At 46.9% G+C, this 20,592-nt stretch overlaps 1 protein-coding gene across 1 annotated transcript in view; it reads left to right on the forward strand.

Annotated features, from left to right (window-relative positions):
* Positions 1-414: 414 nt before the first annotated feature.
* The window catches only part of GAB2 (GRB2 associated binding protein 2), a 146,729-nt gene continuing 126,551 nt past the window's right edge, over positions 415-20,592 (forward strand). Inside the window, exon 1 of the mRNA XM_083736685.1 lies at positions 415-1,029. Coding sequence (XP_083592811.1) covers positions 946-1,029 — 84 coding nt within the window. The 5' untranslated portion in view covers positions 415-945. The remainder of the gene's footprint in view (positions 1,030-20,592) is intronic.

The following is a 20,592-nucleotide window of genomic DNA, read 5'->3' on the forward strand; positions in this document are numbered from 1 at the left end:
ATTTTTTAAAAAAAGTCTGTAACCCAAGGTATGACTGTACACATATAACCTTATTAATTGCTTCCCAACCCATTTTTTATCTTATTTTTATCTGCAAGCTGCTTCCAGTCCCTGCCCGGGGAATCCGGCAGGGTCTAAATAAATATATCACAGTCTTTCTCCATGCCGTAATGATGCCCTTCCCAGCATCACTGATCTAATGTTGTTTTTTATTATTATTATTATTATTATTATTATTATTATTATTATTATTATTATTATCATCATTATCATCCTTAATGCCGCTGTGGCTCTTTTCCCACGCGTCACCGATCACCGCGGCAACAACCAGGCGACTCCGCTCGGCCTTTTTTGGCAAGGCGCTCTGTTTCCAAACAAGTGCGTTTTTGGCCAGCCTGCCAGGTAGGCGGGGTGCGCTTGGAGAGGGTGGGGAGAGCGAGCTCCAGAGGCGGCGAGGAGTTTCCTGCTTGCCGAGCCGCCCAAGGGGTCGGTCGGGGAGCGCGCACGAGAGAGAAAAAAAGGCAAAGCAAGGGCGCTCGCTCGCAGCAGCATCTCTCGCTCCCTGCTCTCCCCTCTCTGGGAAGGGAAGCAGGAAGGGGGACTCTTCCCTCCCCAGGAAAGGCGAAGGAGGAGGACAACTGCCAGCCGGCAGACAGAAGCGCCACTGTGGTCCGGGGATGGAGAAGGCGGCGGCCCGGGGAGCAGCCGCCGGGGACGGATGGCTCTTTTGCGCTGCGGGCGGAGGCGCACAGCGCGCAAAGGGCGATTTGGAGATGGCGAGGGCCGGCGCCGCTGAATGGCCATTGTGAGCCGGAGCAGGCGGGCGAAGGCGCAGCCCAGAGAGGGCCAAAAGGAGGCAGGGAGGAGGAGGCGACCCGGCCGCGGGCCACTCGGCGCTGAGCTCCCGAAGCAGGCGGCCAGCGCCCCTGTGCGCCCCCGCGCAACATGAGCGGAGCCGGAGGCGGCGGAGAGGTGGTCTGCTCGGGCTGGCTGCGCAAATCGCCGCCGGAGAAGAAGTTGAGGAGATACGTAAGTCCGGAGGAGGAGGAGGAAGCGGGGCGGTTGGAAACAAACGGACAAGGAGTGTGTGTGTGTGTGTGTGTGTGTGTGTGTGTGTGTGTGAGAGAGAGAGAGAAACCGGGGGAGGCCGATCTGGGGCTGTGCCCAAGCGGGAGTCCAGGATTGTGTTTGTGTGTCTACAATTGCAACATCCAGAATTGTTTGGATGGGCGTGAGCAATTGCAAAGTCCTGGATTGTTTGTGTGTGTGGTTCGCAAAAGTCCAGGATTGTGCATGTGTAGCTACAAAGCCCTAGCAATGTGTGACTGCTAGGTCTTGGGATAGTGTGTCCAGAATTGCAACGTCCAGGATTTTGTGTGTTTGTGTAGCTACAAAGTCCTAGTTTGTTTTGGGAAGGGGGGGGGGAAATGCAAAGTATTGGATTGTGTGTCCAGAATTGTGTGTGTCAATTGCAAAGCTCAGGGTTGTGTGTCATCGCAACGTCGATGATTGTGTACGTGTTATTGCAAAGTCCAGGATTGTGTGTGTGTGTGTGCAGTTGCAAAATCTCGGTGCAAGCGTGGATTCCCCCCCCCCCCGCCCCGCCGCCGCCCCAATAGCTTGTCCTTAGTTGAAGGTTAGCTAGCGGTGAAAATGATCGAGGCGGGGGGCGAGCCGCGCCGCTGCTGTTTGTGCAGACGGGATCGATCGTGTCCCGTGCAAGCTGTCATGAGCCCCGGTCCCAAACAGGAGAAAGGACGAGAGAGAGAGAGAGAGAGACTGGTTTGGGATCAGTTCGGAAAGCCAGCCTGCCTCCCTTCCTCCCGGTTCCTTCTCGCAGATCACACCCGTTTCTCCGTGCAGAGAAAGCAGGTGCGGGGAGCAAATCAACGCAACATTGATTCCTAAAAGTCGGGGCTGCGCGCCTTCCTGGGATCGCACCCCAGTGGATCGCGGGGTGGGGTGATCCAGTGTAGGGGTGTGTTTCTAGGTAGGGTGTTTGTATACCATCACAATGATTTTCGGCGGTTTCTCTCCCCCCCCCATTGATCTGGTCCCTTTCCGTCTCTGCTTTTGAGGTCATTTCCAGAGGTGCGAATTCGGATCAGGGTTGGATCCGGGTGCGTAAGAACAGCAATTAAACGCACACAACGCTTGCCTGGCTAGACTTTTAAAATAAATTTCGAGAGGGACTTATAAAAGCGAAACAATTGGACGACAGGGGGGGGGGAGAGAGGCGGGCAAAGGCGAGCGCGCGTGGAAGCATCTCTTCCCACGCCGCTCCGGAGTGACTCCGGATCTCAGGGCGGAGCTGCGGATCCAAGCGGCGCTGGCTGGGCGTCGTCGCCAAGGTTGGCCTGGGCAGCAGCAGCAGCCGCCACCTAGGCGGAGAGCGGCTTGGCCTGTTCCCGGCTGCGCTGCTCCGGCTGCTACAGGTGCGGACTGGGAGGGGCGGAGGCGGCGGCTTGTTTTCGCTGTTGGGGCTGGAGCGCTCCGGGAGCGTCTGGCTGCTGCGGGCGCGCCTCCGCCTCGGCCCGCCTCTGCGCGCCCCCTGGCGGCCTCGGCTGGGAACGCGCGCGGCCGGGTTGGCGCTGGATGAACCCGGTTCCGTCGGCCCGCCCCGTCTGACACTGCCGATTTAAAGCGGCATGGCGACGCAGGCATCCCCAAACTCGGCCCTCCAGCTGTTTTGGGACTACAGCTCCCATCATCCCTGACCACTGGTCCTGTTAGCTAGGGATGATGGGAGTTGTAGTCCCGAAACAGCTGGAGGGCCAAGTTTGGGGGTGCCTGCTTTAAGCATCCGCGGTTCTCCCACCTCATAGGGAGAATGGGATCCCCATTTTTTAAAAAAATCCAAATTTTTTTATTGGTTTTCACAATATTATAAACAAGCAAACACATAAGACAAACAATCATAAATCATAGGCTTATTGGAAATTACACTTATTAACTTTGTTAAGTGACTTCCTCGCTTCCCCTTGGTTGAATTTCATTGCATATCCTTTTAACGGTTTTCCAAATCAGAATTCTTATAAAATTTAACTTAGGCATTAACATCCTTAAATCTTCACATTATGAAATTAAACATATTAATTCATCACTCAACATAAATAAAATCCTGAGCCAAATAAGTATCTGCAAGCTGTTTTCAGTTAATTTAACTTGACATATTTACCTAAATAATCATGAAATTTAATCCACTCTTCCTGATACTCCTCCTCCTTCTGGTCGCGGACTCCCCATTTTTTATTTTTTAGAAAAGAATTCAAAGTGCACAAATTAACCGAGACTTGATTCAATTTGTGGAATTTATATACCTGCAGGTCTTCCTGCCCCCTGTAATGTTTCAAAAAAAAAAAAAACTCAACTTGAGGGTCATCTACCTAACTGCTTGCAATCCAGGAATTTTTTTTGCCCAACGTGAAGCTCGAACCCACGACCCTGGCTTTAAGAGGCTGCTGAGCTATATAGCCCTTTGGGAGGGCCCACTCCTGTGGGAGAGAGAACAAAAAACACATGCACAAAAAACAAATTTTGTGTTTGTTCGTCCCCGCCTTTGACGTAGAAAAAAACCTTGCCATTTCTGTCTCTCGACAGCTGTCTGTCAAGCAAAAATCCAGCATGCTGCTCTAGAGGTGCTCACTGACCGGCTTTTGTGGGATTTTGAGCAATGGTGATTTCTGGAGTCATTCCCCCCACCCCCCACATTCCTCCAAAATTGAGGCCTCTGTGTTTGTGTATGCACACAAATTAAACAGCGGACATATTGTAGTATTGCCGTGTCGTTAAGCCATGAGCTCCAGTATGTGTGAGGAGCCGTTAGATATTTGTCATTGCTTGTTTTCGAAGAATTCATCGGTGAGTCTTAGTGTTTCTGAGGGCATTTTCTGTGTTGCTAAACAATGCTAAAGCACCTCCCGACTTAGGCCCTGTTCTCATGATAAATGGAGCAAGGGGCCGAGAACCCCAGTTCCTTCTCCCTCTCATTCCCCATCCCTGCACAAGATCCGGAACTGGCTTCAAGGTGAGGGATTATGACTCAGCCCGTCTGCAAAGTCTGCAACTCTTGGCTGCCACAGCTCCTCCGCTGACGGCGAAATTGCACCAGTTTCGGGTGATGGATGAAATTGCTGAGTCTCTGATGCTGTTAGTCGAGATGCATAGCTGTGCTGCTAGATTCTGGGGTTTGTTAGAAAACGGATCTGAAACTGCCAGAATTGTCATGCCTTGACACAGGTTTGCAGGCTGACGATGCCTGTATGGTGAGCGAAAAACCCCAGAAAACTCCTTACAGTAGCACCTTAGAGACTGACTACCTTCAGATTGTGCATGCACATGAAAGCTCATACCAATAACAAACTTAGTTGGTCTCTAAGGTGCTACTGGAAGGAATTTTTATTTTTTCCAGACTACGGCAGACTAACACGGCTACCTACCTGTAACTAGATGTATAGTGAGCAGTTTTGGTTGCCACTGTGGGAATGTTCAGGGAGGCAGGAGAGGATATATTGTTTATTAATATCCTTCCAAACTTGCGGTAGCAAGTTCGTTTACTTAGCAGAGTTTTACATTCCCCTTTAAAAAGCACAGCAGATAACTGGTTCCAGGCTTGTGTAAGCCTCTCACTTTTATACAATTCAGTCTGTTTTAGACTGAATTGTACGTTCCTGGTAAGTTCCCTTAAATCCCTCTTAAAAGAATAAAGACACCACAGTCTTATTCAAAGACAACAAAAGAAGTTTACTTACATCTGGCAGAGCACAGTGTGCTCCCTGAAGGCAGACTTAGTTACAAAGTATATTCCTGTGGATCTATCCCATATGGCAGTGATGGCCAAACTTGGCCCTCCAGCTGTTTTGGGACTACAACTCCCATCATCCCTAGCTAACAGGACCAGTGGTCAGGGATGATGGGAATTGTAATCCCAAAAACACCTGGAGGGCCAGGTTTGGCCATCACTGCCATATGGGGATAATCTCAGTGTCCTCTGTTGGCTGGAAGCCAACAGAGCATCTCTAGCTAAAAAAGCTGCTCCAACGACGGAGGAAGTCAAAAAGATAGGGTGTGCAGTGTGCCTTGTACTTTTGTTACCTGGACAGGTAAGGTCAGGCCCCCTCTAGTCACATGCAAAGGAAGTATGTCCCAGCCAGGAGGAAGCAGGAAGCTTTCGACTGGCTGCACCAAACATTCCCCCGCATGTCCACTCTAGGAAAATAAGGAATGTTGTACTTGACTGCTCCTTATGTATCACATCCCACAGCCACACCTCAAAAAGGGGATTACAGAGTGGGGAAAGAGGGGCGCACAGGGGTGATGGAATTCATATCATCACCAGCTAAACATTGTGGTGTATCATGATGTCTGAAATAAGGATGAAAGAGGTGAACATCTCAATATCTGGTGTTCAACATTGCGATATCTTATTTTTGGGCGATCACTCGTAGCCATGTAAGATTGTTTTCCGCAAACACGGTTTTAACATTTAGTCCGTAAGTGACTGTGGAGGCCAATTCTGGATCCACACGTCCTTCCACAGTGGGGACATTGGTTCCCGGGCGGGAGTTGATCACGGTGTGGATTTGCCAAACCTGCCTTCCTCCTAGCACGCTTCTCCCTTTCGTCCTGCGTTTGAGTGTCTTCAAAGCCCATGACACCTTCAGTAAAGGCTGTACTCCAATTGGAGCGCCTGCAGGCCAGTGTTTCCCAGTTGTCGGTGTTTATACTACAACATTGCGATATATCCGCCAGCTAAACATTGTGATATATTAGGATATCTGAAACAAGGATGGAGCTCCGTAGAGGCATTGGCCGGCTTCACAATTTTTCCCGCATCGTGATTTTGGCTGGCAATTTGCTTCCTCCTGTAGGAGGTTGCGGTGAGCTGAGTCAGCACAGTTAACAAGGGCTGCAGGGAGCATAAGTTGGCTTCAGGGTTTTCCCCAAATTTTGGTTTTGGCATAGGGCACACGTGTCATGATTTGCGACATCTTGGCAGGTCAGAAAATGATGAAACCGATACCCCGATATGGACTTTGAACCGGTTTTGGACGATACAGCGAAATATCTCCCAGCTCTAACATTCACATATTTACAAACTTCAGGATAAAACATGGGAGATGGGTACGTTGCAGCCCCCAGATGGGCTGGAAGGTGAGCGAGCGAGGGCCTTAGCTGGGTTTTATCCTTCGTTAAGGCCTCTTCCAAGAATTAGATGCTTTAGTGAAATGAGCAAGGCTCACCTTGGCTAGCCGGTGATGGAAGTAAACGCCCTGGTCTGGTGGCCTGGGAGTGAGCAGAACTAAGTGGCTTCTCGCACTTGTCTAGCCCAGTAGATTAATGGCCATTCCTTGCCCTTGCGGCTCCTGTGATTTTTGCAGCAAGGTGTTTTCGCCCACTCCTTCTCGTATCCTTTGATCTTTTCCTTCGCCACTTTCTCTTTCTTTCTCTTTATTATGAGACCTTTGCACCTCTGACGAGCTAGGCAGCCTGCAGCCGTGGATCAACTTCTTCCATTTTCTTCGGGGAAGGCGGGGTCAAGATGGCGTGTTTTGTCATTAGCATTAATTATTTAATGCCCGCCGAACTCTTTGAAGAGGCGAAGGGCTTTCAAAGTGCTATTGTTACAGCCCAGGAAGAGATCAAACAGGGGCTTGGAAGCCATAAAGGCAGAACTGACCGGACGTGATTTTTTAAAAATAAAAATTCACGGCAGCTGGGGCCTTGCAAACGTCAAAATAAACAGACAGGCCTTGGAAATCGTTCTTGGAAGATTGTGGGGAACTTTTGCAGGTGCGGAGATTGTGGCCGTACCCCAGAAAGAGTGGAGGAAAGCAAAACAGGAGAAGAGATTGAGGTCACCAGATGCTTTAGCTGAGATTACTGCATTGCTGGGGGTTGGACTAGATGACCCTGGAACCCCTTCCAACCCTACAATTCTGTGATTAGCATAGAGTTGGGCCAGACCAAGGTATTTTGCTGCCCGAGGCAGAACAACAACTGGCCCAGCACCACCACCAAATCCTACACTTGGAAACACCCCATCTGTACGTTTGAAACTCTGTGATACCACTTTAACAGTCATGGTTTCCCCTGGAGAATCTTGGGAATTGTAGTTTCTTACCGGTGCTGAGAGTTGTTAGGAACCACTTGCAGAGTTGCAATTCCCAGAGGCGCCTTCGAAGATGGATTGCCTGTCTGGCCATTCTGGGAGAGGAATAGAGGTCTCCTAACAGCTCCCATTTCACAAAACCCTTGATCGGCTGTCTGAGGCAGCCACCTCACTCTGCCCATTGATAGGGCCGGCCCCTAGCATACACACGTGCTTCAGATCCAGCCCTTCCAAAGTCCACCGATTCTTGGAACATATAAAGCCTACTGGATTAGGTCCATGGCTCATGTGATGCTGTGGGAAACTCAAGTTGAAGCTGAGCACAAGGGCAATTCTCCCCTCTAATTTGCCTAATCTTTCAAATCCATCTAAATTGGTGGCCTTCATTACCTCCTGGGGAAACAAGTGCCATAGTTTAACTAACGCAGTATGTAAAGAAAGACTTTCTTTTTCCTACCCTGACTCTTCCAGCATTCAGCTTCAATGCATGTCTCTCTAGAGAGAGGGGAAAAGCACTTTTCTCCATTCACTTTCCTCGTACTGTACAGTTTTTTTTATAAACTTCAACCGTGTCTCCTTCTAGGGTGTTCATCATGGCACTGTGGTCTAAACCAAAAGGGCTCTTGGGCTTGCCAATCAGAAGGTCGGCGGTTCGAATCCCCGTGACAGGGTGAGCTCCCGTTGCTCTGTCCCAGCTCCTGCCAACCTAGCAGTTCAAAAGCACACCAGTGCAAGTAGATAAATAGGTACCTCTGCAGCGGGAAGGTAAACAGCGTTTCCGTGCCCTCTGGTTTCCGTCACGGTATCCTGTTACATCAGAAGCGGTTTAGTCCTACTGGCCACATGACCCGGAAAGCTGTCTGTGGACAAACGCCGGCTCCCTCGGACTGAAAGCGAGATGAGCGCCACAACCCCGTAGTTGCCTTTGACTGGACTTAACCGTCCAGGGGTCCTTTACCTTTACCCACACTCCTGCTTTTCCATGGGTCTGTTCTCTGCTTGAGCCACACTTTCTGGGCACAGTTCTGCGTGTTTTTCCTTCTGGCCACTCCTTTCCCTGAGAAAAGCTGTTCTTTAGCTCTCAGTTGGAACAGGCAACAATCTGCAGTAAACCCAGTTGTCCCCGGTTGAGCGCTAAAGAGTGGTTTTCTCTCTTTGGGTGTGGATAAGCCTTCTCTCTGAACCGAAAAGTACCAAACTTTGCAACTTTTCCTCCCAGGGGATTTGAACCATCCTGTTTATCATTCTGGTCCCTGAGCAAAGAGCCCCAGACGGTGGCATTTGCCCCAAACCTGGTGCGACCCAGCTTTCCCCCAATCTAATGTATTATAGACTGGGCAATTCCCATCAGCTCCAGTAAACATCGCCAAGCTGGTTGTGGCTGATGGGATTTGTAGTCCAAAAGTGGAGGTTAGGAGGCTGGGAGGGGGCTCCCATAACCAATTACAAATGATATAAAGAGATAGGAAGAACAAAAGCCACAATGGGAGCCTGGTGTTTACCTGCAAGTAGTCCCATTTACACAGAGCAAGGCTGTAGCCGTTCCTTTGCGCACAGATGCAAACTTGTAATGCTTTCTGTTGCTTCGCCGTTTCACGTTGAAGCGTAGCTGGCTTCAAAAGATGTACATGTGTGGGTGTTTTCCTTTTTAAAAAATGGCAGAGAGTTCAACTACACAGTAATAACAGAGAAGACGTTCGGTTTGAAAGCCTTCAGTCCCGGAACAATTACTTGTCAACGTTTGGGAGTCAAGTTGTTTGCAAAAATGACACTCTGTTGACTTTTATGCAAATACCTTCCTGAGGACGGATGGGTTTATGCAAATACAATTTTTTTATCTCGTGGCTGCTGTCCAAGGGACAACTGTTAAAATGTCTGAGCACGTGTTATTTTGCAAGGAAAGTCAGGCGTGTGCGGGTGTACTTTTTCTGAAATCTCAGGAGATGTTGTCAGGAGAGCATTAAATTAATATTGGAACATTTTTCTGCAAAACTATGAATTGCGCAGTAGCGTAAGAGTGGTGGATCAGGCCCACATCCTGTTCTCGCAGTGGCCTGGCAGAATTCAGCCCGCTAGCAGGACCTGAGTGCAAATTCCAGCGTTAGAAACTCGTGTGTGTGTGTGTGTGTGTGTGTGTGTGTGTATACAAATATATACACATGCTAATCGCCAAATGGCACCTTAAACCTAGGTTATGGTTGCCACAACGGAAGGTCTAGGCACCTTTTTTCTTTTGGCGGTGACATTTATTATTATTGTTATTATTATTACTATTAGTTTCATTTCTGTACCGCCTTATATTTTAAAGGACAAAATCTCAAAGTGGTTTACAACACGTTAGAACATCAAACAAAACAACCCAGAATAAAACGAATTAAAGCTCCAAGGAAAATCTTTCAGGTCCTTCTCTAAGTGATATTTTGCTTTCCGCATATTTATTTACCTCCTTAATCTGTATAGCTGCCCCATAGCAGAAGGACTCTGGGAAGCCCATGTGGTGTAGTGGTTAGAGTGTCAGACTAGGACCTGGAAGGTCAAGGTTCAAGTCCCCACTCGGTCATCAAGCTCACGGGGTGACCTTGGAGTCAGGCACAGCCTCTTGGCCCTACCTCACAGGGTTGTTGCAGGGATTCACTGAGGCGGGGCATGAACCATTTACTTTTTGGAGGGGGGAGAGTGGGATAGAAATGCAATGAGTAAGTTCTTCTGCGGCCCTGCTTAAGAAAACTGGAGGGGCCAGCCAGATGGAGATGTTGGTTGTCAAACTAGCACCCAGAGATCTCTACGTTATCACAATTGGACCAGCAATAATTAAATGTACTTTTACATCTTATACAATTTTTTTTTTTACTTCCATCAGTCACATCTGAAAATTTTCCAATCTATTTACTTAATTTACATTTCTTATTTTCACTATTACATTTAAATCTCATAACTAGTATCTCTCTTCTTTCTCTTCTTTGCAATATTTCATATATTTCTCCTTACAAAATAATTCATATCTTTCTTCCAATCTTCTGTAAATCTCTGGTCACGCAGGTTTCGAATCCTTCCTGTCATTTTATCCAATTCTGTGTAGTCCATTAATCTCTACCTGCAAAACTTTGTGTCAAAATGGCAGGTGAAAATAAATACGGGGAGAGTGCTGTCTTTGCTTGTGGGTTTACCATCTGGTTGTCTTCTTGGTTTCTGAAATTTGTTCCGTTTGGGCAGATAAAATATCGCAGCTGGAATTCTACAGGATGTGTAGCTAGTGTGTGAAAACAGTCAAGATCCTCAGGAATGCACCTCCATCGTAGTCCCCAGGCATCTTCACTTGGTCTCAAGTGGCCAGTAAAGGTAAAGGGACCCCTGACCATTAGGTCCCGTCGTGGCCGACTCTGGGGTTGCAGCGCTCATCTCGCTTTACTGGCCAAGGGAGCCGGCGTGCAGCTTCCGGGTCATGTGGCCAGCATGACTAAGCCGCTTCTGGTGAACCAGAGCAGCGCACAGAAACGCTGTTTACCTTCCTGCCGGAGTGGTACCTATTTATCCAATTGCACTTTGATGTGCTTTTGAACTGCTAGGTTGGCAGGAGCCAGGACTGAGCAATGGGAGCTCATCCCTTCGCGGGGATTCGAACCGCCGACCTTCTGATCGGCAAGTCCTAGGCTCTGTGGTTTAACCCACAGCGCCACCCGCGTCCCCCAAGTGGCCAATAGCCAGGTGCAAAATGCGCCTGGCAAATTTCGAACGCAGCTCCGGAGGGCGCCAGGTTGACAAAGCCTGATCCAGATAGCGTCAGCTCCCTGGAGCGGCCTGTGTGCTGTTTTGCTTCCGTGGCCCTCTGCAGAGGATGAGACTCAGCTGCCGGTTCTGCTCCCCGACATCGTGACATCACATCCCCGACCCTTGACCTGCCAAACAATGAGCTTCTTCATTTGGGTATCATCCTGTCCTCTTCCCGTTGGAAACTCAAAACTGACTGACTGTGCTGCCTACACACTGAAATGTGGGGGTGGAGAAAAGGAAAGGAGGGAAGAAGGATGGGGGGGGGGGGGAGAGAGAGAATTTGAAGCGTAATCAGACCGTACAATTCAAAAGCCATGTTTTCCCTTCTGGCTTCCTGCAGGTCTGGGAGATAGTTCCTGAGCATCATGTTTCAAAGCTGCCAAGAATCTGCTCAAAATATATTTTGATTTTAAAGGAGTGTGGGTGGGAAACAACCCAAATGTCAATCATGGCGGAAGGAGTGTGCGCAGGGACCGCTTCCAACTGCATTCACTTTACAGAAGAGGTTTTAAAACTGTGTTTTAGAGGAGGAAAAGTCGTAGGCGCTCACATGGAAAACGTAGCCTTGGGAGTTGGGAGTCCACGTGAGTTTTTCTGGGATGGCAACCAGCAGGAACACCCAAGAAGGGGGGCTGGGGTGGGGCAGGCTGTGTTCAGGTGCCAGTGATGTGTGGACCCTGCCAAATGCAACCCCCCCCCCCAATCTTCCCTAGGCTTGCTCCACTATCATGGAGCCAGGATAATCAGAGAATTGTAGAGTTGGCAAGGGTACCAGGGTCATCTAGTCCAATCCCCTGCAATGTAGGAATCTCATCTAAAGCATCCATGGCAGATGCCATCTAGCCTCTGCTTAAAAACCTCCAAGGAAGGAGAGTCCATCAGCTCCTGAGGGCAGCTGTTCCACTGTTGTTGTTGTTTAGTCATGTCCGACTCTTCGTGACCCCATGGACCAGAACACGCCAGACACTCCTGTCTTCCACTGCCTCCCACAGTTTGGTCAAACTCATGCTGGTAGCTTCGAGAACACTGTCCAACCATCTCGTCCTCTGTCGTCCCCTTCTCCTTGTGCCCTCCATCTTTCCCAACATCAGGGTCTTTTCCAGGGAGTCTTCTCTTCTCATGAGGTAGCCAAAGTATCGGAGCCTCAGCTTCAGGATCTGTCCTTCCAGTGAGCACTCAGGGCTAATTTCCTTAAGAGTGGATATGTCTGATCATCTTACAGTCCATAGGACTCTCAAGAGTCTCCTCCAGCACCATAATTCAAAAGCATCAATTCTTCGGCAATCAGCCTTCTTTATGGTCCAGCTCTCACGTCACAAGAGCTCCTACTGCCAGAAAGTTCTTCCTGGTGTTTAGTCGGAATCTCCTTTCTTGTGCCGCCCTCCAGAGCAGGAGGAAAAGAGGCTTGCGCCATCTTCCGTGGGACAGTCCTTGAGATATTTGATGGCTATCCTATCTCCGTCTCTTTTCCAGGCTAAACATACGCAACTCCTTCAACCGTTCCTCATATGGCTTAGTTTCCAGACCCTGGATCATCTTAGTTGCCCTCCTGTGCACACCTTCCAACTTGTCAACATTCTTCATAAATTGTAGTGCCCAGAATTGGACACAGTACAGTGGTACCTCGGGTTAAGAACTTAATTGGTTCTGGAGGTCCGTTCTTAACCTGAAGCACCACTTCAGCCTCCCGCTAACCAATGGGGCTTCCCGCTGCCCCCGCTGCAAAATTTCTGTTCTTATCCTGAAGCAAACTTCTTAACCCGAGGTACTAATTCTGGGTTAGTGGAGTCTGTAACCTGAAGCGTCTGTAACCCGAGGTACCACTGTATTCCAGGTGTGGTCTGCCCAAGGCAGAACAGGGTGGTACTATTATGTTTTCTTGACCTGGACACTAGACTTCATTCTTGAGAAACCGGCTTCTTCCAAGAAGAGCAAAACTGCCGCATTTCACTCGTCTTCCTTCTAAGATCTCACAATATGGCAACCGGACTCCACTGTGGAGTGTGCTCTGAAAGCAGCCCGCGCATGAAGTCCGTGTGCACCTGGCCTCACTGAGAAACATATTGCTGACGAGACAGAAGCCGGCAAGCGCCGTCGGAGCTGTTCCCATCTACCTGCTGTGATAGATCGCCCAGCCGCACGTGTTTCCGAGCCCCGCTTTGCGCTCAAGGAAAGTCATGTTCATTTTTAGCTCTGGATTCGCTGCTCACGATGGGTCATGCTCAGCACTGAGCATGAATGATTTATCTTCCTCCCGAGTCCGAGTGCTCTATAAAAGACATTTAAGGGCATGCAGGAGAAATTTGTACTATGGAGAAAACGTAAAAGGAACCAACCGTTCTCTTAAGGGCAGCTCCAGATTATTATTATTATTATTATATATTCGATTTATATACCTCCCTTTTATCAAAAGATCCCAGGGTGGCGTACGACATTAATACAGAACATCAGTGATTAAAACGTAATAAAAAGCCTACTGGCAGACAGCATTTACTGACCTTATTCAGCATTTTTCCTGATTTGCTTGGGCAGAGCTGACACAGTGGTTTGTGTACATCTGATATTTACTGAGCATTTGTTCGGATTTGTTTATGGGGCTGGTATATGACAGACACCATTCACCCTAATTTGCTTTTGGGGTGTTTTACGCGTCTTCCCCTTAATCATTCATTTGCCCTAGACTTTCCAGCGCATTTTGGGGGCAGGTTTGTTGGGAGTTTTTGCTGCTGTTCTTGATAGTAATTCTTCGGTATCTTTGTTTTTATGTGGAAATCGTTCAGTTTGGATATGTAGTTTTTGATGTGTTTTATTTACTTTTATGACTGCTTTGCTATGTTTGTAATTATGGAAATATTTTAATATTGTAAGCCGCCTTAAGCGTTGTTTTAACTGTGGAAAGGTGGCATACAAGTCAAATGATGATGATAATCTTCTCCGACACTTTTCAAACCATATCAAAGCCAGTTGTTGTTTTTCTAAGTGGATTTGTTGAGCTAACGCAGAGACTCTCATTTGTGAAAAAGGAATATACAATGTGATTGACAGGATGTCTGTAGTGTTGGTACATATGATTTTGGGATACCGTATTTTTTGCTCTATTAGACTCACTTTTTCCCTCCTAAAAAGTAAGGGGAAATGTGTGTGCGTCTTATGGAGCGAATGCAGCAGCTATCCCAGAAGCCAGAACAGCAAGAGGGATTGCTGATTTCACTGTGCAGTGATCCCTCTTGCTGTTCTGGCTTCTGAGATTCAGAATATATTTTTTTCTTGTTTTCCTCCTCCAAAAACTAGGTGCGTCTTGTGGTCTGGTGCATCTTATAGAGCGAAAAATATGTGGTTTTTTTGTCTTTATTTTCTCTTTTTTTCTTTTTTCTTTCTTTCTTTAGGTATACATATTTTGTATATAAACTTTGTATGCCTGTTGAAGTTCATATTATAATAAACCGTGTAATATAATATGACAATGTATACGTATGTAACACAAGAATGTTAATAAAAAGAAAAGAAGAAGAAAAGGGGGGGGAAATAGATGCTTCATAGCCAAAATCTGTTGATTAGCCCAATCTAATCCTTTTTTATGCTACCTAAGACAAAGACCATAAACCACATCATGCACTGGAATAATAATAATAATAATAATAATAATAATAATAATAATAATAATAATATTGGCATGCACCATCCTGATTTTTTTTTAATGGCATCTGGCTATTGGCCACTTGTGACCATGGATGGTCCATGATGGCGCTGGACATCTCCACCATTTGGAGATACTTCCCTGGGGAGGGGATCTTGACTGCTTTCACACACTAGCAACACATCCTGCAAAATCCTGTTCGCGATCTTTCGCCTGCCCAATTTCAGGAACCAAAACATCGTGTTGAAAAACACGACTTTCGAGACGTCTGGCCCCCCAAATGGCAGCTAGGCGTTCCGTTTTGCCGACGGTAACCCTGGCTTTAAGGAGCCATTTGACACCTAACTTATATATCTTGAGTATCTAACATTGGTTTCCTTCCCTAACGTAACGAAACCCCCCCCCCCGTGTGGAGTTTTCTTCCTTTTTAGCTTGGGGGAGGGGAAAAGGCAATTTAAGAGGTGGCGTGATAGGAAGCTCTGAAATTACGCACAGCATTGAGAAATTGGGCGGAAAGAACGTTCCTCGCTCTCCTAATGTGAGCATACAGCGATGTTGAATGTTGGAAGATTGAGGACAGGTAAAAGAGCATATTTCTTCATGCAGCACGTATTTTAAACTATGGGACTTACTCCCCAGGAGGCAGTGACGGCCACCAGCATTTGGCTGGTCCTTAAAAGCAGATGTTATTTATTTACTGCTTTTCTCTGCCACCTTTTATCTCGCAAGGTGCTCAGGGTGGCGGTTGTGGTTCACCCCCTTCCTCGTTTAATCCCCAAAACAACCCCTACTCCAAAATCCCACAAACCCCCTAGACGCAATCAAAAAACAATGGGAGAATGACATAGGCTATGGGATTAACCCCACTCAATGGACCAGAATGTGGTCTAAACCCCCCTTTAAATCCATATCAACGAAAAGAAAAGAACTCACTCTGAAACTCACCCACAGGTGGTACCTAACCATAGCTGTCAACTTACAGATTTGAAAATAAGGGACCAGCAGCCTCGAAAATAAGGGATCAGTAGCCAAAATAAGGGATTTTCCAGGCACAGGTATGTTCAACTTCTGAGCCCTTCCGAGCCAAAGGCAGAAAGCCCAGCCAGCAGCCAAACGAAGCCTCATCAATAAGGGACAGCAGCGGGACATGGCGCTGGTATAAGGGACTGTCCCGCCAAATAAGGGACGCTTGACAGCTATGTACCTCGCACCAAGAAAACTAGCGCTAATACGCCCAGGAACCTTACCAAAATGCTGGAGAGGATGCACCTCCACAGGCACATACCTCCACATGTGATGGGAGTGCCCCAAAATCCAACTAATCTGGAGAACAGCCATATGAGAAATATGTAAAATAATGAAGCAAGTATTAGACATCACCCCAGAATTGGCCCTACTAAACATCTTCCAAGACAACAATGCCCATTTACACCACAAAGCACTCATAACCCACCTACTTTCAGCAGCCGGAAACACCATAACCAGACACTGGAGAGACCTGTCAGGAGTAAGCATGGACCAATGGTACCAAATAGTATGGGAAACAGCCCTACTAGAAAAATTAACCAATAAACTGAAACTGACATGGGGACAAACAGAAGACGTCCAGGCTCCCCTTTATCACATACACAGCCCAACAAGACAGTGACAATAATCCACCAACAGCATACAAATCAATACGGCTAACCTGATCCAAAACACCCACCCACCCCACTCACACACAAAAACAAAGATCATCACAGCCAATCACAAATGAACAACCACACCCTAGGCCAACCCCAACCTCTCTCACCACCAAAGAAACACAAGTGAACAGCAGAGAACCTGCACGAGCAACACTGACACCAAACCCTACATACATTAAGCAAAATAGAAACATCGCCACCCGACCCCACTCCCATCCTCACCCATTTTCCCCCTACAAATGAAGCAGATTTGTAAAAATGTTACACAGAAAAAATACGAGAGACATTACACATACTTCTGTAAAACAAGAAAATATTCAATAATAATAAAACAACCCTGTCAGACAAATTGGTGGAGGAAAAGGCTATCCGCTCTGAGCCCAGCTTCGGCTGGGGAGGGCGGGATATAAATAAATTATTATTATTATTATTATTATTATTACAGTGATACTTCGGGTTAAGTACTTAATTTGTTTTGGAGGTCTACAGCACCACTTTAGCTAATGGGGCCTCCTGCTGCTACGGAGCCACCGGAGCACAATTTCTGTTCTCATCCTGAAGCAAAGTTCTAAACCTGAAGCACTATTTCTGGGTTAGCGGAGTCTGTAACCTGAAGCGTATGTAACCTGAGGTACCACTGTATTATCAATGGTTGGCGGCAGCAATGCTTCTGAAGTTGCAGGAGGGGGGTATTACGTATTCCAGGGGTTGGCAACCTAAGGACGACCTGACGCAAAGAGTTTTGGTTCCTGAGCCCTCCTCAGTTGTGTATTCACCGATTGCACTTGTTGCCTGGTGTGGTGAAATGTCTAAGCGCCCAGTATTTTGGTAACCAAATTCAAATGTTTGGGATGGTGCTGTTGTTCAATAAGAGGAATTCACCTCACAGCTGCAACTGGCGCATGCAGTGAGGCAAAATGGAGGGCAGGTGATTACATTTCACCCCTTCACAGCGAGGGATGTCTATATTCTTGTTTCCTCACACGTCTGTGGATTTTTACACAATGCAGGGTTTTTCCATCATCTTAACGTCGCCCATCGATTGCCAGCTGGCCTGACCTAAATTCCTGCCCTTTTTATTTCAGGCGATTGGCTTTCAAGCTAGGAATCCATTCTCTGTCTGTCTGTCTCTGTTTGCTAGTTAGTTTCTACGTCGGCACGAATTAGCAAAGTAACCTAAGACAAAAACCTGTCCGTATGTTTACCTCAGGACAAAATTGAATCCGAATTTCCCTTATTCCAGAAGATGCCCTCAAGTGGATGAATAAAAACAATGTTCATTTGTTATTTTAGGATTGTTTTTTGTGTGTGCGTGTGTGTTTAGCAGTTCCTGTTTTGTATCTTTAAGCTGTCTTGATTCCCGTCCGGGGAAAAGGCTGGGTATAAATAAATATATAAGATGGAGGATGGAGAGGCGTGTCAGAGAATTTTTACCTATTGCAAAAAGGTAAAAAAAAATTCATCCATTGCTCTGCCAGCCTTTTGCCTCTAGCCCAGCCCTCCCTGGCAGGTGTGGCCCCCGGAAGGTAGCCCAGAAGGGAATTTGGCTCTCAGGCTGAAAAAAGTCCCTCACTGGTGATGCTCCAGGAACCCCTGAACCCCTGTCATCGAAATGCAAGAGTATTTGCAAAGAATCCTAGTCCATGTCCCAAACAACCTGTTCTAGGGCTCCTTCCAGCTCTACAATGCTGTGGGTCGATGGCATATTCCGGCCAGGCAAGAGCACCCAAGAAGGTTGCAAAGTTTGGCTGGGGAAGGGAGGAGACAGAGTACCCATTTCTCCTCCTCCGGATAATGTACTCAATTTGCAAAAGGTCCCTTTAAAATGGGAAGTTGGAAGTCCGCTACTTAGCGCTATAAATAAGTATTTTCTTAAAGTTTATTTGCATAAGCGAATGCAAGGGGGTGGTGTTTTTTCAAAGCATCCAGATCCTGTGTTGTGGTGCCCAGAACATTGAGCAAAAAGGCCACATTTTGGTCCTTAAAACTTTCGCAAGGAAGGCACTTTTAGCGTTTGGTCTGTGATTGTAAATAATGCTTCCCAGTATGACTAAGGAGCAAATTGGTGATTCTGCCAAAGCTTTCCCTCTCTGTCTCTCTTTCTCCCTTTCTCATTTCTGTTTTGTCTCACAGAGCATGCGGGTGATTCAAACTACACGGACAGCCGTTGTTGATGCTTTTTTGTTTTGTTTTTTTGGCCTTTTTTCGGAAACAGCCCATGCAGAGGAAGGAATCAATTTGTTTAATGAGAGAAATGGTGTAACAGCACACAACAAGAGTTCAGGCTGGCCTGCCAGATCTGCGTAGCAAAGGGGAAGGAATAATGAAGCAATTTGGATTAGGAGTTGATTTTAATCTGTTTTCCTCTTCTCTTCAAATCCAGCTCAAAGCAGTTGGGAACACAGGGCCAAGCAAAAGAATCGGCTACTGAGCCCTAATTAAGCATGTGCACAGTGATGCTTAATGCAATTTCAGTAATCTGGTTTGAATAAAACCATGCTTCTTTCTGTGTGTGTGTTTGTGTGGTCAAGCCAAGAGAACTCTTAGCTAAAAGGGCTTGGGGCTGATTTATCAGAATGTTTCACCTGCTGTGAGGATAAAGTTTTTCTCCTGCTGGTATCCCCACCCTCCCAAAAAGGCATGTTTGTTTTTGTTTTGTTATCCATCGCTTTCCGCAAAAAAGAATTGTCTCAAGGCAGCTTGCAAGTCCGTAAGATACAAATAACTTGATGTACTTTCACATTAAGAACCAAGTCCATAGGGAGATTAAAAGGAACAAACCACAGCTGTAGGTCAAAATACTTCAAAAGTGAAGTATCATAATAACGATATATGTATTAGCATATGTAATATATAAGGATATATAAGACTATATCTATCTATCTATCTATCTATCTATCTATCTATCTATCTCACAGGCATAGGCAAACTTGGCCTGCCAGCTGATTTGGGACTACAACTCCCATCATCCCTGACCACTGGTCCTGTTAGCTAGGGATGATGGGAGTTGTAGTCCCAAAACAGCTGGAGGGCCGAGTTTGGCTATGCCTGAGTTAACATATATCACGTTCTCTTTTTCTTTCTTTTTCTTTTTTCTCTTTATTTTGTATGACAGAAAACTTTAAATAAAACATTAATATGAAAAAAAGAAAAGAAAATGCCCCCAGAAGTGCTCCTCCATCAGTAAATATCCCGGGGGCAACTCCTATCCACCCCACTGCTAGGTGAAGGCCATAAAATTTATTAGTTTGTGTACATTAGTATTGTTAACTGCTTTGATTATTTTTATAATGTATTTTGTATTTGTTATATTGTAACTTTATGTTGTGAACTGCCCAGAGACCTACCATTCAGAAATCATACCAGAAGCTTGGGTAGATAGAGACGTCTTAGCTTAGTGCCTAAAACCTGATGGATGTTCCTTAAAAGGCTTTTTTGGGAAGCCAGAGTGGCTGCGGCAACCCAGTCAGATGGGTGCCCCATATATATATTTATATTCCGTAAGTGGCTTTTTACGTTAAGTGAAAGCTCAAATACAATGTGGGAAATTCGGGGAGGTGGAATTAAGTGCCATGCGGCTGCAGCCTTAGGAAGAATTTTCATTCATCCCTTTGTTGGGTCATTGGCAAGGCAGTACCATACAGAAGAGCACATTCACCTCTCTCTGTGTGGTCTCTCCTAGGGAAGGAGAACAATCTCGCCTCCCCTTGTCCCTTTAACATTATGATGGGCAACTTTCCACCCTCCAGAGGTTGTGAGCTACGGCCACTGTGACCTGTCGCCATCGGCCAAGTGTGCAGGAACTGGGAGTCCCAACAACGTCTAGGTGATTCCAGGTTCCTCTCGCTGATTTTAAAGCAAATTGATCTGCGGAGGAGAGACTCCAGAATTGCATTGGGGCAGGAGAACCATTGCTCTCCGGTGCCTGTAGATTAAGCCTCTTCCTTAAACGCACAGGAGCAGGGGGCAGTAAGAAAGTTGGCAGTCTCTATAAATAATTTAGTATGAATTGAAAAAATGTTTTAAAATACTTTCCCAACAAACTACAAAAAAACAGAGTCCTTTTTGTTGGACGGAAATTCGCAGGTGTTGGTTCGAATCCCCGCGACGGGGTGAGCTCCCGTTGCTCAGTCCCTACTCCTGCCAACCTAGCAGTTCGAAAGCACATCAAAGTGCAAGTAGATAAATAGGTACCGCTCCGGTGGGAAGGTAAACGCCGTTTCCGTGCGCTGCTCTAGTTCGCCAAAAGCGGCTTAGTCATGCTGGCCACATGACCTGGAAGCTGTACGCCGGCTCCCTCGGCCAATAAAGCGAGATGAGCACCCCAACTCCAGAGTCGGCCACGACTGGACCTAATGGTCAGGGGTTCCTTTACCTTTACTGCGACC

The sequence above is a fragment of the Podarcis gaigeae genome (assembly GCF_964106915.1).
Source record: "Podarcis gaigeae genome assembly, chromosome: 4".
Lineage (NCBI taxonomy): Eukaryota > Metazoa > Chordata > Lepidosauria > Squamata > Lacertidae > Podarcis > Podarcis gaigeae.